Source organism: Tauraco erythrolophus, chromosome 8, assembly GCF_009769465.1.
Source record: "Tauraco erythrolophus isolate bTauEry1 chromosome 8, bTauEry1.pri, whole genome shotgun sequence".
Lineage (NCBI taxonomy): Eukaryota > Metazoa > Chordata > Aves > Musophagiformes > Musophagidae > Tauraco > Tauraco erythrolophus.
Genome location: NC_141472.1, coordinates 7,214,278 through 7,241,903, shown reverse-complemented (window position 1 = coordinate 7,241,903; position 27,626 = coordinate 7,214,278). Strand labels below are relative to the sequence as shown.

The 27,626-nt window shown below is 41.3% G+C and overlaps 1 protein-coding gene across 2 annotated transcripts in view; it reads right to left on the bottom strand.

Annotated features, from left to right (window-relative positions):
* The window catches only part of PCNT (pericentrin), a 128,927-nt gene that overhangs the window by 44,785 nt on the left and 56,516 nt on the right, over positions 1-27,626 (bottom strand). Inside the window, exons 24-34 of one of the 2 annotated variants that reach the window (XM_086616122.1) lie at positions 26,985-27,136; positions 25,360-25,574; positions 24,694-24,905; positions 23,116-23,278; positions 21,874-22,017; positions 15,189-15,227; positions 10,884-11,113; positions 10,326-10,445; positions 9,789-9,809; positions 6,076-6,303; positions 556-726 (exon numbers count right to left, since the gene is read on the bottom strand). In XM_086616122.1, coding sequence (XP_086472248.1) covers positions 556-726; positions 6,076-6,303; positions 9,789-9,809; positions 10,326-10,445; positions 10,884-11,113; positions 15,189-15,227; positions 21,874-22,017; positions 23,116-23,278; positions 24,694-24,905; positions 25,360-25,574; positions 26,985-27,136 — 1,695 coding nt within the window. Of the gene's footprint in view, positions 1-555; positions 727-6,075; positions 6,304-9,788; positions 9,810-10,325; positions 10,446-10,883; positions 11,114-15,188; positions 15,228-21,873; positions 22,018-23,115; positions 23,279-24,693; positions 24,921-25,359; positions 25,575-26,984; positions 27,137-27,626 lie in introns of both variants that reach the window. The other variant, XM_086616121.1, reaches the window with a different exon arrangement.

The following is a 27,626-nucleotide window of genomic DNA, read 5'->3' as shown; positions in this document are numbered from 1 at the left end:
AACATACAGCAGGGGGAGTGTGTGTGTAGGTATCTGTGTGTGTAAATCCAATAAAAGTTTGAAATAACGTGACCAATTACACTGCGTTTCAGCTTAGCCTGGCACAAGTACTTATTGGTAACATTGTCTGGCTCACAAATCACACGTCAGACGGCACCATTACGGGTAATTGTCCCTTCTGTTCTTACAGGAACTATTGCACGTTCTCGAAGTTGAACAAAAATACATCTACCTTCTGCTCCACTTCAACTTTGGAAGGAAAGGATAATCAGTTTACAACAGATATTGATCAATCAGTCTCAAAGTTGATGTTAATCATCACAAGACAGTTTCCAGTGGGAAGAGAGATTGACAGGGGGATGATAGAACAAAGCAAGAAAAAGCAAGCTTAGCTAACACCAAAGCACAGAGAATACTGGGTAAGAAGGTACATTTACTACAACACCACTAGTCATTGGGTCTATGGCTTGAATTCCCAGCTACAAGTCTGCACAAAATTTTTCTGCAATTATGTGAGTGACCCAGAAGTCTACAGGACCCTACCAGAACTCTTACTTCTCTCTCTCTCATCTGAAGGGCTTGCTGCTCTTCTTGTAACTGCTCCTTCAGCACTGGGGCAGAACTGCTGTCAGCCGGTACTCTGTGCCTCGCTTCATCCAATTTAGACTGTAGGGCAGAGATCTGAATCAGGTTATTGTACTGTTGCTGTTGCAATGCCTCTTTATCCTGCAAAACATTTTTTGTTTCATGTTAGAATTAATTGTTGTCATAGGCATACCCACCTAACCAGAATAATCCTGCCAAAATACTTCACTCCTGACAAACTCTAGTACAAAAAGAAAAATACCTAATCCCAATGGTCTAGAAGTAGGAATGCTATTCCTAAAAATAACTGAATGTTTTTAGCTCACAAGTTTTTATCCCTTTATTTTTTTCTAATCAAGTTTAACAACTTCTGAAAATCTAGTATTCAGTGATATATTATAATTCCTCAATTACATAGTGTTTATATGTTTAATAACCTAAACATCTGGCTCTTGTAGCCATTGCCACATTTATTATATCATATATTTGCCAGGCTAAATTGAAGAGGCAGAGACTTAATTTAAGAGATGGACAGTTTGGGGTAGATCAAAACCTTACTACAAAAACATCATGTTAAGTCAGAATGTGAAGCACCAACACTAAGTTTCTGTCAGATCTGCGGTCTGACATGCTACCATAGTTTTATTTATTTATTTTAAAAACTTATTCATAGATTTCTAGGTTGGAAAAGACCTTAGAGATCATCGAGTCCAACCATCCCTAATCCCCATTAAACCATATCCTCAAGTAGCTCATCCACCCTATTCTTAAACACATCCAGGGATGGGGACTCAACCACCTCCCTGGGCAGCTTATTCCAGTGGCTGACAACCCTTTCAGAGAAGAAATACTTCCTAACATCCAACCTGAATCTCCCCTGACTAAGCTTATGCCCATTTCCTCTTGTTCTATCACCCATCACTAATGTAAAGAGCCCTTCCTCTACCTCCCCACCATCTTTTCTCAAGTATTTATAGGCCGTAATCAGGTCTCCCCTCAGCCTCCTCTTCTCCAGGATAAACAGCCCCAACTCCCTCAGCCGCTCCTCATAAGTTTTATTTTCCAGCCCCTTGACCAGTTTAGTTGCCCTTCTTTGGACTCGCTCCAGGAGCTCAATATCTCTCTTAAAGCGAGGGGCCCAAAACTGGACACAATATTCCAGGTGCGGCCTCACCAGTGCCGAGTACAGGGGCAGGATCACTTCCCTGTTCCTGCTGGTCACACTATTCTTGATACACGCCAGTATCCCATTGGCCTTTTTGGCCACCTGGGCACACTGCTGGCTCATATCAAGCCGATAGTCAACCAACACTCCCAGGTCCTTCTCCGCCAGGCAGCTCTCCAGCCACTCCTCCCCGAGCCTATAGCGATGCTTGGGGTTTTTATACCCCAAGTGAAGGACTCTGCACTTGGCCTTATTAAAGCTCATGCCATTGGCCTGAGCCCAACGATCCAGTCTGTTCAAATCCCTCTGAAGAGCCTCCCTACCCTCGAGCAGATCGACACAGCCTCCCAGCTTGGTGTCGTCCGCAAATTTACTGAGGGTACATTCAATCCCCTCATCCAGGTCATTGATAAAGATGTTAAACAGAACTGGACCCAGCACTGAGCCCTGGGGAACCCCACTGGTGACCGGCCTCCAGCCGGATTTAGCCCCATTTACCACCACTCTTTGGGCCCGGCCATCCAGCCAGTTTTTAACCCAAAGGAGGGTGTACCTATCCAGGCCAGCAGTTACCAGTTTCTCCACCAGAACACTATGAGAAACTGTATCAAAGGCTTTACTGAGGTCCAGAAAAACTACATCCACAGCCCTTCCCTCGTCAACCAGGCGGGTCACCCTGTCATAGAAGGTGATCAGGTTTGATTGGCAAGACCTGCCTTTCATAAACCCATGTTGACTGGGCCTGATCACCCGGTTAACCTGTATGTGCTCATTAATAGCACTCAAGATAACCTGTTCCATGACTTTGCCCGTCACCGAGGTCAGACTGACAGGCCTGTAGTTCCCCGGATCCTCCTTCCGCCCTTTTTTGTAAATGGGCGTAACATCCGCCAGCCTCCAGTCCAGCAGAACTTCCCCAGTGAGCCAAGACTGCCCAAAGATAATGGACAGGGGTTTGGCAATGACATCCGCCAGCTCTCTCAGGACTCTCGGGTGGATACCATCAGGCCCCATAGACTTGTGGGCATCCAGCCGAAGGAGCAGATCCTTGACCCGTTCCTCTTGGATCACAGGAGCTTCGATCTGCTCTCCCTCCTTCTATTTCAAACTTCTCCTTTGGTCCTCTTTCTCTTAGTCCTTCTCAGGAACTGGGTCAGTCCAAGGATGAAAGCTTCACTTGGGAAGTCACCCAAACAGCAGGAATACATACCTGTACTTAACACAATAAAGGAAAGCTGGACAAGAAACCTAAGGCAGTAACCGCCTCTGCTGTTCAACAGTTATTCTGTCCATAACTCAATGCACATACCTCTAACAGAAGGGTTATTTTAGACTCATTATACCATTTGCCAAAAAAATTATGTAAAATTTGACCATCTTTTCTCTAATCAAAGAGAACTAAGTCCCAGAGTACATGGACAGCATCTTCTGATCTTAAAATGAAAGAAGCATCAGTTAAAAAAATATAAATAAATAAATTATGAAGTTAATGCTGTATCCCAGTATCAAAACAGCATGCCCAAGAACAGGTATTTAAAACAGTTGCCCAAACCTTCTTGTCCATACTAAATAGGCCATTTGATTTTCACTCACACACCCAGCACACAAGAGGAAAGAGACAATTACAGGAGAGACAGCCAGTTAGGGCACAAAGCTGTGTCATATAATATATAATATAATATATAATGTCACTGCTAGGATAAAAGAACAAATGTAATAATTATGAAAAGATCTCCTGCACTTCTTTGGGTAGGAAAGCACAAATCACAAATATTTTTGTTTGTCCTGAAGGGAAAAATGAAAGCTGTTCTTGCCGTTACATTAAACCTATGATAGTAATCAGCCCCCTCCGAGGCATCCTGCTGCCATACATGAAAGGACACATGTAACAACAAAACCCAAGCAACGACCGCGCATTTTTTTATCAACTAAAAATAACATGCTATCCACACCATTTTAAAGCTCATCTTGATCACTGACAAAAAACCTCCAGTAATAACGTGAAAATCCAGATTCCTGCAGAACTGGGCTGCCTTACCTCAGACGTTCCTGCGTCTGGACAGCAGAGCTGCAAGCGTGCCGTAGCCCATGGTACTAGCATGGCTCTGCACACAAGAGTTAAGTTTCTCCTAGCATTCTCCAGTTGCAATGTTCCAAGGTTGCTACCATGACCCAGCAAAAACAAGTGGCGACCCAGGCAAAAATACGTGCTTTATGTAATGCATCTTCACTGTAAAACCTTCTAGATGTCCATGCAGATGTAGTCTAACATGGTATACTCTTTCCCTGATACTGAAATGATAGCAGACTCCTTAAATGAGCCCCACTTTCAAGACCTCAAGCCAAAGGATGAGCAATCTTCCCAGCACAACTCTAACCAGAAGCGTCAATGTTACCTATCAACCACCTGAACGACAGAAAGGAATTGGACCAGGAGAAGAACATGACAGAAGAATAAACAGATCTGCTAGCTGTGAGTTTAGTCAGTGTTCTTCACAAAAAGATACTGTTCCATATTCAAAACTACTCCTTCCAGACCTATTTCTTAGCAGCACTAGTCTCCATTATTTGCAATATCTACGTTTTTTGTATGTTAGCATTTGGGGGACAATAAAAATCCATAATTGTCGTTCACATAGCATGTATTTTTACAGAAAAAAATTCACGATGTGATCATTTTTAGGGCTCCATTGGCACTTATTTACTGCATGAAATTGCTTCAAGACAAGCTATTACAATGCCTACAGTTGGCAAATTGAATAGTATAACTTTAAACAAAGTTGATTGATTGTTTGTTCCAAGAAACTAATTAAACAGTCTGAATTTGGCTTATTTAGGATTTTTAAGAAAGTCCCATTTCCTTGGATATTCAGACAGCTAAAAGAGTATTTTGAATTCATATGGATAAAGAAAGCCAGTTTAACAGAAAGCTAAGATTTCAGAGACAAGAGCAACTTGCCAACAGCAGTATCACAGTCTCTATCAACTCCAAGGTAAGCTGGAGTTAACAGGCGGGAGTTAACAGAAAGCTAACAGGCATGGCTTTTGCATGTTTGGATAAAAATCACAGAATAGCTTAAGCTGGGAAGAGTTTCTAGAGCTCTCCGGTTCAATCTGTGACTCCAAGCAGAACCAGCTTGGCTCTGCTCAGGGCCTCGGTCAGCGCAATTCTGAACTTCAAGTCACAGAGACACCACTGCCACTCTGAGCCCCTTTTTCAACATTTGGCTACCTCCAGGATGACCATTTCCCTCTACCGTTTAACTGGAATTTCCCTTTTTGCAGTTTATGCTCATATCTTCTCATCCTCTCATTGTGCACCTCTAACTGACTCCATCTTCTCTATAATCTCATATTACATCATTTTAGGCAACAATAAGATCTCCACAAAGCCAAACAAACCCTGTTCTCTCAGCCTCCCCTCAAAAATCATTTAGTCAAGCCTCCTGACCATCTTGGTGGTTCTTTGCTAGACAAGCTCCAGTATGTCAATGTCTGTCTTGTACAGGGGAATCTAAAACCAATTTGATTTCCAGATGCAATATCACAGGCGTCAAATAGATGGGAATAATAGTACCTAATAAACTATGACTGGCTAGTCTATATCACATTAGCTGAAGTTAAACCAAAAAAAAATATTTTGTTCAGTATTTTTCAAATAAAAATAATGGCAGTAAACATTTACAGAATTAGCAATTAAACTAATACATTTAGTTTAGACCATGCCACTCAAATCTTCAAACTGGACAGACACAACGACAATACTTTACCAAGGAAAATTGCTGGGAGGAAACCGAAACACTTAGTTTAAGAAGGCAGAAAAAGTTACTCAGATATTTGACAGAAGACACAGTTTTGCTAAATGGAATGTAATTCTTAACTCTAAACTGTGATCAAATCTGCAGTAGTACCAATGCACTAAAAATTTCAGAGTATGGCAAAGAAACCTGGCAAAGCCCCATAGCAAGAAGAGCTACTGATTAAGACAATATGATTTTAAACACAGTTATTTATTGAAGACCCATAATGTTTAATATTCAGTAACGCTATCTTCTCAGGAACTTCCAGAGAAACAGAAGAGCAGCTCTGTTCCATGCAAACATGACAACTGCCAAAAAGCAGTCTCTACAGTAAGTAGGCTTAGAGTTCATCAAACCAGTTAGTGTAAAACTATGGCTGTGATACCTTCCATTAATCCAACAGTTGAACTCACCGCTGGGCGCCAGGGATACTCTCAAACACCACCAACACAGTCATTCATATACCCCCATGAAGACACCACCTGCCTAATGCCAATCCCATTTAAATAAGTATTTAAAAATTACTTGTCTCAATTCGGTTTCCACTTTCTTCATTTTTTGCAGTTGTTGTTCCAAGTAGTGTACAGTCTTTGAGACTTCAGTACTGCTGTGCTCCAGTTCTCGTATCTGTGCCACCAGTTTCTCTATCTCTCTATCACGAGCTGTAATTTCTTGATGTTTTTGCTCCTTTTCTAATAAGAGCTTATTGTAATCATCCACCTTCTCTTTTATTTCTGCTTGCAAAGATTCTACCTATACGGAAATCACATTATACAGATACTCAGGCAACGTAACAAACTTCCAATCGAAAGCAAGAGCAATTTCATGGTAAAGCAGGTGAAGTTTTACTACAGACTAAACCAGTGCTAAAATCCCAGATGCAAGTAAAACCAGATATAGACAGAAAGGATGAAAAAGTAACTTTCTGAAATCTTGTTTTCCAAACGCAGCACCTCTTAAATACACATTTGATTGCTAGAATACTACAAATATTAAAAGAGAGTAAAGTGCTGGATGAAGACATTCTCAAGGCCCACTGGTCATCAAAAAGGGCCTTATGGTCTACGTGGGTTTTTTGTTTCTTTGGGTTTTTTTTGGTGGTTTTTTTGTTTGTTTGGTTGGTTGTTTTTTTAAAGACTAAAAAAACCCCAAATTACATGAATTATTACTAATAGCATTAGATTTCTGTAACCTTAGAACTCTTCCCTTACTTCAAGGAATTCCAGTTTAAAGGAAGATACCAAGAATTGAAAGAAACATAAACAGCATAAAATACTCAACACCTGCAAATCAGAGAGATTCACAGTAGTCAACATAGAACAGGTACTCTTTTTCCGAAAATCGCTTAAATATGAAGAGGATAACAATTTTGCATTTGAGCTCACTGAGATCCAATCACTCACAGAGCTGCAGGAAAACAGTCACTCATTCATCCTAGTAATTAACGGGAAGGCAAGGCTAGGAGATTTAGCAGGTGACAGAGGCAGGAGAGAACCAAATGTGACAGACTACATCAAAAATTCTAAAGTTTCTAAGCACAGTGAAAGCAAGCTCAGATAGGAAAGCAATGGGAATCCTTCCAAAGGAGAAATAATTTGTTGAATTCTAATTAGCAAGGAAGATGAGATTTTACAAAATGTTTTGTTCAATGTGTCTGAATTTATACAAATTGCACTTCAATATTATAAAATAAAAATTTGTTTCAATATAGAACTTTACATCTTCAAAGTATTATAGAGATGTTGCTAAAACAAAAACCACCTTCTAGCAAAAGACAGAAGAATAGAGTTAATTTAGTCAAATCAATAAACATGGAGAGCATCACAGACTAGTTAAGAATACCAAAAGTGATTAAAATTACATCTTCATGGGGTTACAAAGGCACATATACATCTGCATGCTTATTCTCTTTTAATCTCATCAGCAATTAATCAACTATTAAGCACAACACTGGCCTTACAGAAAAGCTTTTCTGTATATCGTAATCTTTTAGAAGCTTAGTACTTTTGAATGCTATAAAATTTTGGCATAAATCATCAGAACCCCATATACTATGACACTCCACTCATGGAAAGCACCGAGTTTAACACCACGTTGCTAGAAAGTCAGTGCTGCAATTCTGTAGCTAAGGAACCACTTTCCCAACCTTCACCCTTATGGCACACTCTCAGACGGCAGCCTCCAGCACTGCTCAGCACTCTTTCCATGAAACGATCCCACTCACATATTCCTTGACCCTAGACAGCAGCAGAGAGAACAACTATGGACTTGTTAGAACTCTGACGTGCAGAAATCAGCTCAAGTGAAGCGAATACTTTCAGAGTGAGTTAAGCAATTACCGATGTTACAGCTGCATCAAACAACTGTACAAGAACTGTCTAAATCCTGACATTTTATTTTGGCGTACCTCACCCTACCCACAAACATCACTTGCTAAGTTACCTTCCTCGTGTGCCTTTCTCCAAGTCAATTTTAATTTTTTCTGAGACAGGCTGCAAAGTTACAGCACTTAGTCTTAGTTTTTTCAGCTCTTTCTCTTTACTAAGCCACAAGCACACTAGTAAATAGTAACTAACTGTCACCCATCTAACATCTTGGATAGAAAGCAAGCTGTGCTCTTAACAGTTTGACATATTTTTAATAACCTGACACATATCTTATATGATTTTATATGCCAAAGCTGCCAACAGAGGTATACCTTCTGGGTACAAACAGATATACAAGAAGTCATGTGGCCTTCAAAACAAAAGTCTTCACCATTCTTTTTCTGATCTTTGCCACAGTGTAACACACATGGCCCATGTGCTATTATGTACTCAGAAAACCTTAATGCCAAATAATGGCATTCATGCAAATTAGAAGCCAAGATTGCTTGGGTCAGGGTAATCCCAAGCACAAGTACAGCTGGGCGGAGAATGGATTGAGAGCAGCCCTGAGGAAAAGGACTTGGGAGTGCTGGTGGATGAGAAGCTCAACATGAGCCGGCAATGTGCGCTGGCAGCCCAGAAAGCCAGCCGTATCCTGGGCTGCATCCAAAGCAGCGTGGGCAGCAGGTCGAGGGAAGTGATTCTGCCCCTCTACTCAGCTCTCGTGAGACCCCACCTGGAATACTGTGTTCAGCTCTGGAGTCCCCAACACAAGAAGGACATGGAGCTACTGGAACGAGTCCAGAGGAGGGCCACGAAGATGATCCATGCTGGATCACCTCTGCTATGAAGACAGGCTGAGAGAGTTGGGGCTGTTCAGCCTGGAGAAGAGAAGGCTCCGGGGTGATCTTATAGCAGCTTTCCAGTACCTAAAGGGGGCCTACAGGAAAGCTGGAGAGGGACTTTTTACAAGGGCCTGTAGTGACAGGACAAGGGGCAATGGATTTAAAGTGAAAGAGGGGAGATTTAGATTAGACATAAGAAAGAAATTTTTCACTCAGAGGGTGGTGAGGCAGTGGAACAGGTTGCCCAGAGAAGTTGTGGCTGCCCCATCCCTGGAAGTGTTCAAGGCCAGGTTGGATGAGGCTTTGGGCAACCTGGTGTAGTGGAGGGTGTCCCTGCCCATGGCAGAGGGGCTGGAACTAGATGATCTTTAAGGTCTCTTCCAACCCTAACGATTCCATGATTCTATGATTCTATGCATGCAGAATGATATGTAATCACTCTACTTCTTACGAAGCCTAATGAAGTCCTATCAGAGGTTACAGAAGGCAAGTGACAATCAGGTGCCCTTCAGCTTGGAAAATTCACTCTATCAAAGATTCAGTTGTTCCTACAAGGTTTGTTTCTCTAACATGGAGGTACACAATTTCAAAAACTGCACCTAAAGGAATAGATGGAAACACAATTAAGTAGTATACACACTGATACTTAAGAGCAGGGCCATCAACAAAAGCTGAAGGCTAAGGCACAGTGTATCATCATAACTCTATTATCTTTGTTTCATACTCCAAACCTCAACTTCTTCCATGCCAAAAACTTCTTTTACAGGTAAGTAACTGCCTGTAATGCATCTGAGCAATAAACCAGGAGAATGAAGCACTGATGTACAGAAAATTAAATTGAAAGCAGTTCCTCACTTCCTGCAAGAATTCTGCCAGCCTAAAACATGCATCCTTATCTCCAAGTCAAGCTCAAGTAGAATTTACATATCGAGATCAGGAAAAAAAGCCAAAGCAGAACTAATTAGTAGAAGGGATTGAAAGGAAAAGGAAAGAAAGGTTAAAGAGATGTTCATGCTGTTTTCCATACCTGTACAATCAAGTCATAGTTCTGCATAATGTTCATTTATGTAGAAAAAAACACAAAAACAAAAAGCAAAAGTTAATCTTTGAAACCAAGCATTACACAAATGAACACATGAAAAAATGGACTGATTTATAAGCTTAAATAGGACAAGGCATGCAGACAAAGAACATCTCTTATTACAACTGGTATAGCTGGAAAAATTAAAACACATTTAGAACCCAGAAGTCATCCAACAGGTGTGCTCTGCAGAGCAGAGTGTCTGTATTGTTGTCTTTCGCAGTTAATTTAAACCAGACTCATAGGCTGTGAAATTTTCCTGTAAAGCACATATTGCATTTCCTTCCATCTCCATAAGAAATAATGCAAGTACACTCACACTGCCTAAATGTAGTCCAGTCAGCTGGAAGAAAATCTGTTCTCTAGGTGACATCAGAGAAAAAAAAAAAGTCTCTCAAGAGCCAGTCCCCCAAGACAATACAGGTTTTGGTATTTAATTGTAGTAAGCAAACTCCTTTGGCCACTAAGAGTGATTTTACTCACCCTATGCTCTCTGGGCTCTCCTGAAGTCTGTGATTTTGCTGAAAGTTTTAACTGTTCTTCCAGCTTCTGAATTTCCTGCTGAAAATCATCACGTTCGTGTTCCCTTTCTATAGCTTGTTCCTGTAAATCCAGCCAGAGATAATGAAAATCTTTAAGAAACTTTTCATTTCATTAAAATATTGAGTACAAGAAAAAAATCTGAGATTTGTTTTTGTGATGAAGAGACTATGCTCACTTAAAAATAAGTGACGCTTTCTAGTAGTCTTGAAAGCATAGCTAAAACTACAGTGAAAGACAAAGACTTTTTTAACTCCAAAGCGCATACAAACTACAATTAGCATTTAATAAAAACGGAAAAAATTATCCTGTAATACCACAAAAAGGGAATTTAAAAACTATCTTTTTTTTCTTTTACAAGAATAGAATACCAAAGTCTCAATGTCAAATGAGAAAAAGAAAGTATCCCATCTTAGGAACCGCTTCCAAGTCTCAATCACAAACTAAGAGGAGTATTTATCCCCTCCAAAATCATGGAAATGTGGTACCAAGCTTGCTTACATCCATGAATTGCCGCTGATTTTTAAGCTGTTTTTCAAGAACTTGAATTTGCTGTTTTAATTCAGCAACCTCCAGTAACTGTGTAGCCAGGTCTTCATTATTATGCAGCTGTTCTTCCAGTTCTACCTCCAAAACTTTCATTTGAGAACGTAAGTTGGAATGGTCCTTTTCTGCCTGACATTGAAGCTCTAACTTCTCCTTCGCTAAAAATTCTACTTCCTTGAGTAGACCTGAATAAGAACACAAAAATAACAACAAAGTTTTCAGTGCAAGATACAAAAATCAAATTGAGTTTAAGATGAGATTAAATTCAGGTCCTTTAGACAGTACCAAAAGCAAAGAAAAAAAAATCTCCTGAGATGGTCTGTAAGAGACACTAACGGAGGCGTGATACTTGACTGCCCAGTGTGTTTCTAAAAGCCATTTCTGTTAAGACTATGTAGTAAAGGAGGACATAGCATCTGTCCTCAATCCCAAAGTAAGTGCTGGTTGCAGATATATTCCAGATGCGCTCCATCCCTAAATTTAAGCCCTCACCCCACTTTCAGCCACCTAGTCTCTCGTACCCATGCTTCCAACTGCCCCCTCCTTCAGTATTCCATCCTAAATCCTTGTAATCCCCTTCCATCCCAACTTTCCACTCTACTTCAAATCTCTTCCCAATCAAGCCATCCAATACTGAATTCTCGGTTCCTCCAAATTGCGATGCCAAGATCCTCCTTAGACCTCCAACACTCAGGTCAGCTTCTCAATTACTCCTCTGCCTCGTGCCATACTGGATACTGCTGGTGACATCACGCTGTTGAGTTAGCGCCCAGTCCATCTTCTCAGTGGCCACCAGAGCCCAGCTCTACTCTAAAGTTAGCTGCTATGAGAAAGTAAAGTCAATCTTGTTCTCCTAACCTGAGCGGGGATTAAAACCTAGAGAAAAGTCACACTTACAGAAAAATCAGTCCAATTCTGAGGCTACAAAGGCAAGAAACACCTGGGGAAAAGATGGCACGTATTTGCTCTACACAAACTGCAAAAGAAATACCAAAACTATGAAAATGTACATAGCTCAAGATTACTTAGGTTGTCAAGAGCCAGTTTATACCTGCATAATAATATATAATAATTTATAACTCCATTTGCAATCAGCTGGATGCACTGAATACACTGAGACTCAAACTGAGACTCTACTGTGAACGTACTTGATGCAATATTATTTTAATGTGAATATAGATAAAACTAACCTGGACATGAAAATAGAAGTCCAGCCATTTAGTATTTAAAGTAAGATCCTACAAGAGCTCATTATTTTACCTTTTAAATGTTCCATTATTCATTTTAAATGTTTTCAGTCATAAAAAAAAAAGCTAAGTGTTATTCCAACAAGGACCTTAACTAGCCATCCAGCCCAGTTCCCAGAACGGGACAATTCCCTTTTCCAAGCATGATCAACTCAATCCACATGATTTCTGATCTAACACCCTTTTAAGTTGCTGTTACAAAACTTCAAAAGTGATACCACGGCCTCCTTATAACATCTTTTCTAGTGCTTCACTATCCACAGGTATTCAATTGAATTTCTAGACACTTTGAAATAAGCCAAGAAACACGAACATTTCCATGTTCATGCTTAAGAGGATAAGTGTCACAAGCTTAGAACGACACAATAGCATTTATGTTAAACATTGAGGAAAGTGTCACTGCAACAAAGATAATGGAACAGAGTGTGCAGGGACTGGGAAATCTGTCTCTGGAAATTAAAGAGGCTGAACAAAGAGAAACAAGTAAAGCAAATTCTGTTTTGGGACAAAAATATGGACTAAATGAGCTTTTGAGGTCCACAGCAACCCCATGATTTCATGATTTAGTCACCCTGGTCTCTTACTGTAGCAACTATACTTTCTCTGCATTAAGACAATAATAAAATATGGCAGATAAAACTAAAAGGTTAATTGAGCAAAAGAAAACTAGGCAGATACGGAGCTGTACCAAGCTCTAACTGTCTGTCAGATTTGCTAAGCACCCATAGTAGATTTTGAAACCAACCAAAATGGACCAATAATTGTTTATCAGCCACTTGAACTCTTCAGGATGCACAGTGTACATGGGTACTGTCAATGGGAGAGCATGACCCACGCCAGCTGAAGGAAAACACAACCATATGTTCAGAGCCCTGACCTCCCTTAGGGACAGGGACCCTGTCACTGGGCTTCTCCTGCCGTTTTAAGTTGGCTATTGGGTGACAAATACAAATCAGAGGATGAATAAAGGACTTGGAGGAACTGCTGGAGATGCTAGCTCCCTCCGAAAAGAAAGCTTTTGTTAAAACAAGCGCAGGAATTTTTCCTTCTACATCCAAAGAAATGGCTATATTTCTATCATTAACGAGCTGACGGCTTCTTTTTAGCCTCGAAAGGAACACTATTGCTTTTTGAGGAACAAAATATGGATTAGACAAAACTGAAATAAACAGTCATGGCCACCACAGAAATGCAAGTTAATGGAAAAAAGAAATTAGGCTAACAGATTTTACATGGAATTGACAAAATTTGAAACCTGCTTTCTATGAAACGTTTTCAATCTCAGTAAGTATAATCTGTTCGAACAATTTTTTAATTATTTTTTTTTAAGGCACATGTTCTCCAAGTGTATAAAAGTAATTTCAAGCAACATGAATAGATTATCAGATTGCAGTTGTTTTCTTTGTTTTTGGTTTTGTTGGTTTGTTTAGTTTTTTTTTTTTGTAGGGACAAACCTGCTATTTATTAACGCTAATTCAAATCATGCAATTCCACTTTGGTAATGCCCCAGCACACTCCTCCCCACTCCCAAGATCATCGCTCCATCACTAGCAACTGCCAAGCTCCATTCTAAGTGTATTTTATTAGCGAGGCCATTCTACTCATATTAGTACTCCACATCAAAAAAGGCAGGAGGCATCAGCTTTCCAAGGAAAAAGCGATGTCAACCAACTCCAGACGACATGATTTCTATTTCTTATATCTTCCACGTACTACAAACAACTCCAAACCAGAGGAAGAGTACTACAGATGGCTAGGGTGGGAAAAAGGGGATGAATTTGAGGGCTCAGCACTTACAAAAAATGCAACTGTTCAAGTTCTAATGAGCTGCTCGTAAGAGCTGGACTGCAGCTATTGGGAGAAAGTCAATTCCCAAACAAACTCTAACCAGCTAGGTTAGATGTTCCCTCTCATTCAGCAGGCAGCAGCAAACTTCAAGACAGTGAGGTAGTTACCAAAAATATGATCAATAAACATAGTGTTTGAGGGAAATCTGAATGGACAGAAAGAATAAAGAAATGGTAACAGGCAAGTCAGCCCAGTGCAGCTTTTTAACACTAACTGGAATTTACCTAGATAATTCTTTTTTATTCCCCTCAGGGACTTGGTTTACCTAGTGTCTTTCCCCCACTTTGAAGTCTAGAAAGAAGACAGTGAATATGCAAGAGAACATATCTATGAATATATATGTGTGTGTATAAATAAAATTAATCTAAAACTATGGTAAGAATTATATTTTGAGTAAATCACAAAACATAATCATGACAGCTATGAATTTATCAGATCTAAATGTTTCCTCCTCAGGAATTAATGCACACTTCAGTTTAGGGGGGAAAAAAAAAAAATTAAAAATGCCTCTTTCAATTTAGTACCTACCAATATTACTCTAGCATTAGACGTCCAAAGTCAGTGTAAAACTACAGATCCTTCTTGTTTGTGTTTGGTTTCATCTTTCCTTCCACAACTAGCCTTCCTTATCATTTTGCTCTCCCCTCTGTTTTCCTGATCTGCCTATCCATTCAGTTACATTTCTCTAGTCTCTCTTAAGACTTCCTTCAGTTCTTGCTGTATTACTTTTAGCCCTCCATTTTATACTGTCTCAAATATTTTATCCTTTTTTCCCCCCTTTAAATTAGTTTATTCATTTTAACAGCCTACTATGTATCATTAGAAGCTCAAGGCAAGCTTACAACCCATCCTATCCCCTCAAAAGAAAAAATGAAGCTGGCAAACATGAAAATAATGGCACAATGTATTTTAAGCCTAACAGCAGCAAAACCTCTTTTTTCCTTTAAATATTGATCAGTGATTTGAATATTCTTAGTTTTAGTTGTTTTCTGACATATCACAGAAGTTACAACTTTTTTTTTGCCAAGATATTAATAATCCCAGTAATTTCTTGGGCCTATTTATGAAGTACTATTCCTCTTTGTTAAAATAAAAATCCAAGCTATCAATTTGTTCACTCAGTGTTACAGCAACACAAACCAGAAAAAGCCCACACATTACAAACCTGAACCTTCTTTTTGTACTACATTAGCAATAGGCGTTCCTAGAAATCAAAACACAAAGACATGTACAAGACAAGAAAAGGACACCGCGATCCGCTCCATCTTCTAAATCACTGAAAACTCCCATGTAATACAGATAGTGCCTACCTCTTATTTAGTAAAAATACACTTCATCGTTATTACGACACAAAGCTTCTGACGACATGTCTTGATCAATGATTTAGACTAGAGCTACTCTAGAAATGGCTCTATGTTATAACCATGCAAGTTTGTTGCAACATTCATAGATAGTCATCTATGCATTTTCCAGGACAACCAATATTCTCCTTTTGTAATTTTCCCCAGATAGACATGGAATAATTAATGCCTCAAACCCCCATTTCAGTTCCTGCCAAGGGATTCAAAGCAGGATTCAGTCCAGCAGGACTCACTGGCACAGACTTAGAGACCGTAACCTGTCAAATGTTTCCATAACACACCGATGTACTTCTGTTCAACAGTATCATGGAATTATTTTGCCTTTCCTGTGGGACATATTACTCGAGGCCATAGCTGCCGTTGTAAAGCAAACACAACATACATAGTTTCAGTTACAGCCCCTGAATCCGTTTATGTTCTCCTGTCTTTCCCATGAGGAAAAGAGATCTTCTCCCACCTCTTCCTCTGCTTACTGGGGTAAACGAGCATAGACTCTGCAAGCCAGGACAACCTGCACGAGCCCACTATTCAATTTTCTCTTAAGGTAATCATAGAAAGGCATAGGCTGGAAGTGACCTCAGAGATCATCTAATCCAACCTCCCTGTCATGGAAAGGGACGCCTCTCAACTAGATCAGGCTACTCAAGGCTCTGTCCAACCTGCCCTTGAACACCTCCAGGGAGGGGGCATCCACAACCTCTCTGGGCAATTTATTCCAAAGTCTTACCACCCTCGTACTGAAGAATTTCTTCCTAAGATCTAATCTAAATCTGTTCTCCTTCAACTTAAACCCATTTCCCCTTGTCCTATCAGTGGACACCCTTGTAAAAAGTCCCTCCCCAGCCTTCCTGTAGGTTCCCTTCAGGTATTGGAAGGCAGCTATTAGGTCCCTCCGAAGTCTTCTCTTTTCAAGGCTGAACAATCCCAGCTCCCACAACCTGTCCTTGTAGCAGAGGTGCTCCAGCCCCTGGATCATCCTTGTGGCCCTCCTCTGAACACGCTCCAACAGATCTATGTCTCTCTTATGGTGGGGACACCAGAACTGGACGCAGTATGCGAGGTGGGGTCTCACAAGAGCAGAGTAGAGGGGGAGAATCACCTCTCTTGACCTGCTGACCACACTTCTCTTGATACATCCCAGGATGTGGTTGGCCACCTGGGCTGCATAAGCGCACTGCCGGCTCATGTTGAGCTTCTCATCTATAAACACCCCCAAATCCTTCTCTTCAGGGCTACTCTCAACCCACTCTGTGCCCAGTTTGTATTTGTGCCTAGGATTGGCCCCACCCAGGTGAAGGACCTTGCGTTTTGACTTGTTGAAGCTCATGCAGTTTGCACTGGCCCAATTCTCAAGCCCATCAAGGTCCCTCTGGATGGCATCTCTTCCCTCAAGGGAGTCCACGGCACCACACAACTTGGTGTCAACGGCAAACTTACTGAGGGTGCACTCAATGCTGACATCCATGTCGCTGACAAAGATGTTGAACAGCACTGGACCCAGAACAGACCCCTGAGGAACACCGCCTGACACTGGTCTCCATGTAGACATCGCACCATTGACCACAACTCTTTGAGTGTGACCATCCAGCCAGTTCTTTATCCACTGAGTGGTCCATCTGTCAAATCCGTGTCTCTCCATTTTAGAGACAAGGATGTCATGTGGGACAGTGTCAAACGCCTTGCACAAGTCCAGGAAAATGACATCCGTTGCTTTACCCACGTCAACCAGCGCTGTAGCTTTGTCGTAGAAGGCCACTGAATTAGTGAGGCACGACTTGCCCCTAGTGAAGCCTTGTTGGCTGTCACCAACCACTTGGTTATTTTTTATGTGCCTTAGTACAGCTACCAGGAGAATCTGTTCCATGATTTTACTTAGCACAGAGGTAAGACTGACTGGCCTGTAGTTTCCCGGGTTGTCCTTGGTCCCTTTTTTAAAGATCGGGGTTATGCTTGCCCTTTTCCAATCTGTAGGAACCTCACCAGACTGCCAGGACCTCTCAAATATGATGGCTAGTGCCCTAGCAACTTCAGCCGCCAGTTCCTTCAGGACCCGTGGATGTATCTCATCAGGTCCCATGGACTTGTGCACCTTCAGGTTCTCTAGGTGTTCCCGGACCTGATCTGCTCCTGCCCTGGGTGGTTCTTCACTCTCCCAGACCCAGCCAACATCCTCTGTGATCTGGGCGGTGTGGTTCGAGTGGTTGCCAGTGAAGACCGCGGCAAAAAAGTTGTAGAATATTTCAGCTATCTCCATATCCTCAGTAACCAGGTCACCCGTATCCTTCCGGAGGGGTCCCACATTCTCTCTCGTTTTCCTTTTTTCTCTCACATACCTATAAAATCCTTTTCTGTTATTTCTAATATCGCTGGCCAGATTTGACTCCGTCAGGGCCTTAGCTTTTCTAACCTGGTCTCTGAGTACACGAGCAACTTCCTTGTACTCATCCCAGGTTACCAGTTCCTGCTTCCATGCTTTGTGTAATCCCCTTTTGTATTTGATTTTAGCCAGGAGTTCTTTGCTTATCCATATAGGTCTTCTGGTGTTTTTGCCCGGTTTCTTCCTTTTAGGGATGCAATGCCTTTGAACTCGGAGGAGATGATCCTTGAAAGTCAACCAGCAATCTTGGGCTCCCAGTCCTTCCAGGGCTTTATCCCATGGCACGCTACCAAGGAGGTTCCTGAAGCAGCAAAAGTCAGCTCTTCTGAAATCGAGGGTTTCAAGCTTGCTGAGCTTCCCCCTCTTAGCTGCCCTTAGGATCTCAAACTCCACCATCTCATGGTCACTGCAGCCAAGGCTACCCATGAGATCAACATTACCTACCAGCCCTTCCCTATGGATGAGAATGAGGTCTAACATGGCACCTCTCCTTGTTGTTTCCTCTACCACTTGGATAAGGAAGTTGTTGTTAATGCGTTCCAGGAATCCTCTGGATTGCTTGTTCCCCGCCGTGTTGTTTTTCCAACTGATATCAGGGTGGTTAAAATCCCCCATGAGGACCAGGACTTGTGAACGAGCAGCAACTCTTGTCTGCCTATGTAGAGCCTCATCCACTTGGTCCTCCTGATTGGGTGGTCTGTAGCACACAATCATAAGGTATTTAATAATAATAACAATGTATGTATTCATAAGGTATTGTTAAGATGTCATATGAGTAGTCAGAGATGGACACAACTTTTAATACTAACATATGCAGTACCTTTTAATAGGGCCTGTAGCAATAAGAGAAGGGGTAATGGTTTTAAACTAACGAGGGTATATTCAGTCTAGGCATAAGGAAAAAATTTTTTATGATGAGGGTGGTGAAACACTGGAACAGGTGGCCTAGACAGGTAGTAGATGCTCCATCCCTGGAAACATACAAGGTCAGGCTGGTCAGGGCGGTCAGGGCTCTAAGTAACCTGATCTAGTTGCTGATGGAAGGGCTGGAAGGAATGTCCTATGAGGACCAGCTGACGACTCTGGGTTTGTCTAGTTTGAAGAAAAGGAGGTTGAGGGGCAACCTCATCACTCTCTACAGCTTCCTGAGGAGGGGAAGTGGAGAGGGAGGTGCTGATTTCTTCTCCTTGATATCCAGTCATAGGACACGTGGGAATGGTTCAAAGCTGTGATAGGGGAGGTTTACACTGGACATTAGGAAACATTTCTTTACCGCGAGGGTGGTCAAACACTGTAACAGGCTTCCTAGAGAGGTGGTCAATGCCCTAAGCCTGTCAGTGTTTGAAAGGCATTTGGACAATGCCCTTAATAATATGCTTTAACTTTTGGTCAGCCCTGAAGAAGTCAGGCAGTTGGAATAGATGATCATTTTAAGTCCCTTCCAACTGAAATATTCTACTCTATTCTAATTGAAGATGTCTCTGCTCATTGCTGGAGGGCTGGACTAGATGACCTTTATAGGTTCCTTCCAACCCAAACTATTCTATGAGTATATACATGAGTATTTTGACTGCACTATATTTGAAAGGTCAAGTGCAGAGTCAGAGAAAGAACACAGAAGGATGGCAGCCCACAAGAACAGGACAATGGTAGAGACAAGAGTCAGAAGAGACGTGAAGAGCAGCAAGGTAACGAGAAGAAAAGATGAAGTAGGGGAGAGGCAAGAGGCAGACAAGAGCTGCAGAGCAACAAAACAGTAGGGCCGAAAGCCAGGCAGGAGGCTACAACAAAGGCTCCTGAGAAGTGCACAGATAATTGCAACATATATACCGTGTCCAGTCAAACCACCCCTCCTATAGAATTTGGGCTGATACCCTGAAACCTAGAGTCTTTACATTCCTCTGCTACTGACAACAGAGAAATTCACTAGATAACTGTTTCTTACTGTCTTTATTTGTGACATAAGCACACACTATGTACATCTATCTGTTACGCAGTCTGCTCAGGCAGTAAAGATCTACGCAACATAGCTGAAGGTAGCATCGTGATGACATAGCTGAGGGTAACGTAATGCTGGCATTACCAGAAATGGAAAGGCAATGATCTCAAGTGATAAATTTCTACTGGAATATGATACAGAGAAATTCACTTATAGAAGTATTAGAATGACATTAAAGCTGAAAATTCCAGAAGTTAAAACTATATAATGCTATTTAAATGATGCGCAGATTCATTATTATGGGTTGGGGCAATCCCAAGCACAAGTACAGGCTGGGCAGAGAATGGATTGAGAGCAGCCCTGAGGAAAAGGACTTGGAAGTGTTGGTGGATGAGAAGCTCAACATGAGCCGGCAATGTGCGCTGGCAGCCCAGGAAGCCAACCGTGTCCTGAGCTGCACCCAAAGAAGTGTGGCCAGCAGGTCGAAGGAGGGGATTCTGCCTATCTGCTCTGCTCTCGTGAGACCCCACCTGGAATACTGCGTTCAGCTCTGAGGTCCCCAACACAAGAAGGACATGGAGCTGCTGGAGCGAGTCCAGAGGAGGCCACAAAGATGATCCGAGGGCTGGAGCACCTCTGCTATGGAGACAGGCTGAGAGAGTTGGGGCTGTTCAGCCTGGAGAAGAGAAGGCTCTGGGGTGATCTTATTGCAGCCTTCCAGTACTTAAAGAGGGCCTACAGGGAAGCTGGAGAGGGACTTTTTACAAGGGCCTGTAGCAATAGGACAAGGGGCAATGGCTTTAAACTGAAAGAGGGGAGATCTCGATTAGATATAAGGAAGAAATTTTTCACTCAGAGGGTGGTGAGGCGCTGGAACAGGTTGCCCAGAGAAGCTGTGGATGCCCCATCCCTGGAAGTGTTCAAGGCCAGGTTGGATGAGGCTTTGGGCAACCTGGTGTAGTGGAGGGTGTCCCTGCCCATGGCAGGGAGGCTGGAACTAGATGATCTTTGAGGTTCCTTCCAGTCCAAACCATTCTGTGATTCTATTAATGATCAGCATGAGTTAGACTTGAGTTTGTGCATAGTGCAAATCACATAACATCTCTGAATACTCTTCTGTGAATCAAAAAAAATGTCCTACATGTAAGCCAGTTATATTATGCTGAGATTCTTCGGGATCTTTATTAAATCATTGCTGTTACTGTTAAAATGTGTGGTCCAACAGCTGCAGTGTGAGTTACACACCACCAACTTCCATCTGTTGAGTGTTACTATACTCCACCTAGTATGTTGAAGAGTTCCCCTTCATCCTACTCCACTTCTCTACACAAGCTCCCTGTAGTTCGCTTACTTTGTATCACATACTCTGTGGGGCTGAGAGAGTGGTGGAGAGGGGGAAGGAGTTATGTAGTCTGCTTATTTGCACCCACTTATCTGAGTTCAATTTGGTATTTCAGTGGCTGTCTTTGGCTTGCAGTGAGTCAACCTTCATATAAAAGTTTAAGATACTTGCCTCACCTTATCCTCTCCAACAACACCACCTCACACAGCTTTTTCAACCCATGCGTACTCTCCTTTAAAAACCTAAGCAGACTTCGAGCTTGATCATTAAAATCTTGCCACAGTCACCCTTACTGATCATGTGTGTGTGTTTTGACAGGACAAGGCTGGGGAGCAAGGGAAAAGCTTATGTATGAAACTAAGTACACATCATCACCACAATTGTTTCATGATGCAACAATTCAAATAATCTTTCAGGAGTATTTTATTTCTTTCATCATTATTAAGCTATCTCCTCCTTAGTCCTGGAAGCAGACAAAAGCCTTGAAGCTCCAATTCTTCTCTTTGACTGCAGTGTCAAATAATCATAATTTCAGTTACTTACTAGTTGCAACTACCTGCCTGTAGTTAATACATACCTTTTATTTTCTCAGACACTTCCCATTTCTAACTAAGCATGAGACTACAGCAGTACTCTTCACTAACAGTACTATCACCTTATAAGCAAAGAACCAGCTGCTTTATTTTATTTTCTTTTACAGGAAGGCCCTGCTAACCTGTGTATGAGACTGAGCTGCTCACTACGTCATCAAACCAAAGACTGAAACACATTGCAGCATGCCCTAGCTGAAGGTAAATTTGTTTTCCACTAAGTGTCATACCCACTCCTCACCAAGAATTGCTTGCTCCTGGGTTAGCTCCTGGAAGCGTTCACGCATATTCTCCAGCTCCCCAACAAGGCGACGCTCAGATTCCTCTTTCAGATTCAAGGCCTCTTCCAACGCAGCTTTTTCTGCAACATAGCCTTCAATAATGCCTAAAATGCCAAGTCAAAATGCAAATAAAGCAGTAGACAAACTCATCTGTTGGAAAAAAGCAGCTTGAAAACACAAATAATTTTATGCAAACAATAGAAGGTGACATAGAAAGGAAGACATGCAAAATAATTTAAATTTACACTGTAGCTAGGCTTTTTGAAGTATCTTAAGGAATAAAATGTACCAGTTAATGTATTCTAACAGATTTTATGAGGCTCTCATGTCACAAAATGTCTCCAAAACAGGGGATGTATACGAGGATTGTTAAGCTTTGAATGGCCTAGGACCACCTCACAACATAGCATAGCCTGACACGTCCTCTGCTGCGGGCTGAAGTTCAAAGAAACAGAATCTCCAAAAAGTAAGACCAAGCATTAAATTCAGAGCCCAAGAAATCCAGAAATGAATCACAGAAAGGAAGGAAACAGCATCTTGGAAAGACCAAATAAGCCTAAGGAGCATGACTGAAAAGAGGAATGGAAAGCAGATGCCATGATTAGAGAGAGAAACTCAATGTGAAGGACAATGGAAACCCTCAAAGATGCTCCTAAGCGAAGGTGGAGACCTGAAGTTGTAATCTTCATGAGGGGCAATGAGGCTGTCGAGACGCAGCCTATGGTAGCATTGAGATCAACAGCCTCAGCCTTTCTGCCTTTTCTTACAGAATCTGATTATGCCTCCACTGCCATCAAACTTTGCTCTAGTTCATGCTGAATCTTTCCAAGGCCAGAGAGGTGGGCTGATTTACACTTGGAATACATCTTCTTTTCAATAATCCAAGCTCCCATGTTTAGTCATGCAGGAATGCAAACCGCTGTTTTAAAAATGACAGTATTTTTCACACGCAGTCAATGGTATAATGACAGGACTAAGCACTATCACATTTGCCCCAGGGAAAGCCAATTCTCATAAAGAGAATTAAAAGCAGTAGATTTGCAAGACAAGACTCATGCTTCAAGTAACTTAACAATCTGAAAATGGATTCTAGACAAGCAAATCAATGACAAAAGACACAAAAGGCGTACCGTAGATATTTGGAGGAATAACCTATGAGAAGATGACATCAAAATCTCTTCATATTGGTTTCATTTTCTTACCCTCTGCCTTGTGAAGCTCCAGTGCCAGCTGGTTCTTGGCCTCACTTTCCTCGCTGAGGCACTCCATTAGTTCCTGGTGCTGACTAACCGCTTGGGCAGTTTCCCGATTTCGGCGGCTGAATTCTTCTTCAAATTGTGCATGGTTTTCATGCATTTTCTCCAGCTGAAGTAAACAATTTCCCCTGGCATTAGATTTTGGATACACATGCAGTATAACAGTACCACAGACACTTGAACAAAACCTCCTGTTTTCTTTAAATAACACTTATGCATTAAGGTCCAGGTTTTGAAGTTGCCTTTGTCCAAAGCCCTGGACACTTTGGTGATTCCCTGTACTCACATACCTGTATTTTTGCTACAAATCTTCCTTAGGCACATAAGTTTCTTTACTGTGCATAAAAAGAGATACCTCCCTGTTGGCTAAGCTGCTCAGCTTGACACTCCCTGAACTACCTGAAATTCAAAGCATCCTTGCACTTAAATTCTTTGAGAGATTCAGGCATGTCTAATAGTGAAGTCAATACATCATCAGGTTTCCAAGGTACGGCACCAGTTCTCTGAGACTATGTATCTTGCAACGTCTCAAGATCAAAGGAAAGAAATAGATCAGCCCCATTCCCATTTATTTCATATGTAGCTTATCCTGGTGGATAGGACTTTCACAGAGGTAAGCAGAGTATGCTTCACTGTAGCTGATGAAGGTGACCTAGAATCTAGATCTGCCATGGCTTAGGCAAGCGCTTTAACCACAAGTTAGCTACATGCTAGTGGAACCAGCATCAGTATCCAATAGCACAAATTTAAGCACCTCATTCTAGGAGGGATTTTTAAAAAATGGTGAATATACATTTCACACAGACACTTATCTCTAGGTTGCACAAAATACCTGACAAGAAGATGCATTTCAGATATATTCCTTCCCTTCACATTTTCTCTTAATTTAAGGGCTAATTACTGTCGCACTAAAATCAATCCTCTAAATGTATACAGCACCTACCTCAGATTTACAGCTTCTCTTTCCAAAGTTGAATGTCTAGACACTGGAAAACTCAGTATTGAAATACTCAAATTCTTTCATGATATTGAGTCCAGCTCCTTTTATCACAAATAAGCACTATATAATTACAATGATGTTTGCTTCCTGCTATCTACATATTCCCAAAACATTTTAACTAGGACTGAGTTTTCTTGAACCTGTTTATCAATGTTGAAGAAGTGTTGACGTGAAGTGTGCTAAAACCCCTTCAAAACCCCTTAACTTTTGGTGTCCAGAAGTTACCAAATGCATCTAAAATCCCAGATTAAATCTTATAAATCTTATAGCCTTCCTACAGATCTGCTAGGAGAAAAAAAAGTTGTTAAAATCTCATTCGAGAAAAGTGATTAAATAAGACCAAAACCTTCATTGTAAGAAGTGGGAGATGCACGTGTCTCCCTATACTGATAACTTGTAATGTATTCAGACACAGTATGTTTCTTTTTAGTAGTAAATCCTAAAGGGTGCTAAACACACAAGCCTTAAAACAGATGTCATATTTTCAGTATAATTATACATCTATACAGATTTAAAAGTTTTACTTGGTTAGTTGATTCTGTAACCAGTTCCAGAAGTCTCTCCACTGCAGTGTGCAAACGATGACCAATTTTCAGTATCATGTCTTCATTTTCACATGCCAATTCTGGCTTTGTAAAAACACTTTCACATAAGTATTGGCTCAACTCGGACCTCTCATCAGTCACTGGAGACAGCTGGTTGTGTTCTGTGAGAGTTTCATCAAGCAGCTCATCTACTGAAAACAAGCAAGCTATTTAAAAACACAGAAAAATGACACAGAACTGGCCACTCAGATACCCAACATCAGACAGTGACATTGTAATGCACCTTCAGGACCAAGCAAGGTGAAAACTTGTACACATCGATAACTCAACGGTGAGAAATCAAGGCAGTCTTTCAAAACGTTTGGAAATATTGTGCCACACATCAGGGCCTAAAACACTGCGTACATGAAGTTCACCTTTCCTGCCTTACAATCCATTCGGCCTTTTCCAGAAACGCACTATTAAAATAATTAAAATGAAAGAACACTGATAGTCTCTCAAGCGTGGAGCAACTTTGAAAGAGACACAGAAAACACTGCAACAAGATGTATCCCCTTTCTGAACCTCATCCGTATAAAAGAAAATGAAAAGGTGTTTTTCAAGACCATTAAATGACTACATCTGGTTATGTAGATTTGTACTCACCTTTTTCTGGGTGATGCTTTTCTCTTGCTTTGAAACACTGCATGAATCCCATTTCTTCCATAATGCTTTGACTTCCTCTAGAATCTCCGGAAGCCAGACTGTCATCAAGGCAAAGACCAATCTTGCTACAGATAAGGTCCTCAGTAGCTATTGTGGCCTTCACCAACTCCATAAGCAATTTCAAAAGATGCTGATAAGATTCCTGCATTTTTTTCCTAGAAAAAAAAGCATATTGAACAGTGCAAAAATGGCATGTACTCGATTTAAAAGACACTTTGAACTTACTGAAAAACGGACAGCCTAAAATGGACATCTTGCCATAGTTTGACAGTTATCAGTGAAGATGATTCAGATGACTCACAAAAAAACAAGGCCATTTTCACAGAGCAGGCTCAGCAAAAAACCTTTGTCATCATCTCCACAGGTAGATGGAGAGATCATACTGCGGTCACAACATCTCAGGATTCCACATCTGTGGAAGCATCAGTAGGGAGAACACGCCTACTACTGTAATATCTGTGACATCAAAATAACTAGAGGTGTTCTGGCAGAGTAGATAACAAAAATGATGTTTATGAAAGCATTATAGTTCGAAAAAACAGTAAGCCGGTTTCTTAAAGGTGAGAAAGGGAATTCTTCTAGAAGCTTATGCAGCATGACAGCTTCTCTCTAACCCACACATTCAAGCGAGATATCAAATCAATCTACACTGCACTGAAAGGTTTCTATGATCAAAAGGCTTTCACAAACATCACAGAATGGTTTGGGTTGGAAGGGACCTCAAAGATCATCTACTTCCAACCCACTCGCCATGGGCTGGGACACTTTCCCTAGACAACGTTGCTCAAAGCCTCATCCAACCTGGCCTTGAACACTTCCAGGGATGGGGCATCCACAACTCCTCTGGGCAACCTGTTCCAGTGCCTCACCACTCTCGGTGTAAAAAATTTCTTCCTTCTATCTAATCAAAAATCTACTCTCTTTCAGTTTAAAGCCATTACCCTTTGTCCTATCACTACACGCCCTGTAAAAAGTCCCTCTCCAGCTTTCTTGTAGCCCTTTCAGGTACCGGAAGGCTGCTAGAAGTTCTCCCTGAAGCCTTCTCTTCTCCAGGTTGAACAACCCCAACTCTCTCAGCATGTCTCCATAGCAGAGGTGCTCCAGCCCTCTCTCATCTTTGTGGTCCTCCTCTGGACTCACTACAACAGGTCCACATCCTTCTTATGTTGGGGGCCCCAGAGCTGAACGTAGTACTCCAGGTGAGGTCTCACAAGAGCAGAGTAGAGGGGAAGAATCATCTCCTTTTCTCCATTTCCTAGTTTTTTCAAAGATTATAGACAGTGGAAACCCCAAAACACCAAAGTCTCCATCAGACCACAAAAAAAAAACCAGGAAGAAAAAAACCCTTGCTCTCCATATCAAGACAGGTTTGTAATAAAAAAAACACAACACAAAACACACTCAAAAAACCTCACAGATGAAGCCAACATATCATCATCCTACACTATCTATCTATTTGAGTTCACTTAATTTTGCCTAGTTATTGATTTCTTCACAAAAAGTGAGAAAACAAGCAAACAAGAAGCCAACCACTAAGCATTATATAACCCAAGATATACACAAACCTTTCATCCTTGGACTGCTCAATATCGGATCTCAATATGGCTACCAAATTCCCTCCTTCTTGGTTTTCTCTGTCCCGCCGCTGAAGGAGCATATTCAGTTCAGAGTTCGTCTCCTCCATTTCACGGTTTAAAGACTCCACTTTCTTTTCCAGCTGTAGCAAATAGAGTAACAATGAGAAGTCAATTGATCGTTTTGCCTAAACTATGAGCTTCAACTCAATGATCTTACACAAGTACTAGAAATGAAGGACAGGAGAAAGACTAAAAATGAATGGTTGTTTTTTTAGTTCTCTTTCTGATGTCAGTTTTGCTTCAGTGAGCTGCCTCACTTTGCATCCAGACTCAGTGCATATAAGCAATACAAAAACCTTGTAAAACTTTGTGTCATAATTTAGTTTGCTCTTAGTTTGCTTTCATTGCTGTGCCTCAAAAGACATGAAGCAATGCCCTAGCATAAATTTTGACACAGAAACCTGAACAGCAACCTGATCCAGCATCATCAGTGCCAGTCAACTTTCTTCTCTGCTTTATAAACTCTGCCTAAAACAAGTTTCTAAAAAAGGGCTTCTCTCTTCATATTTACATGTTCAGATGACACTTCCATTTCATTAAAATAAATATACAAATAAAAAAATATATCTA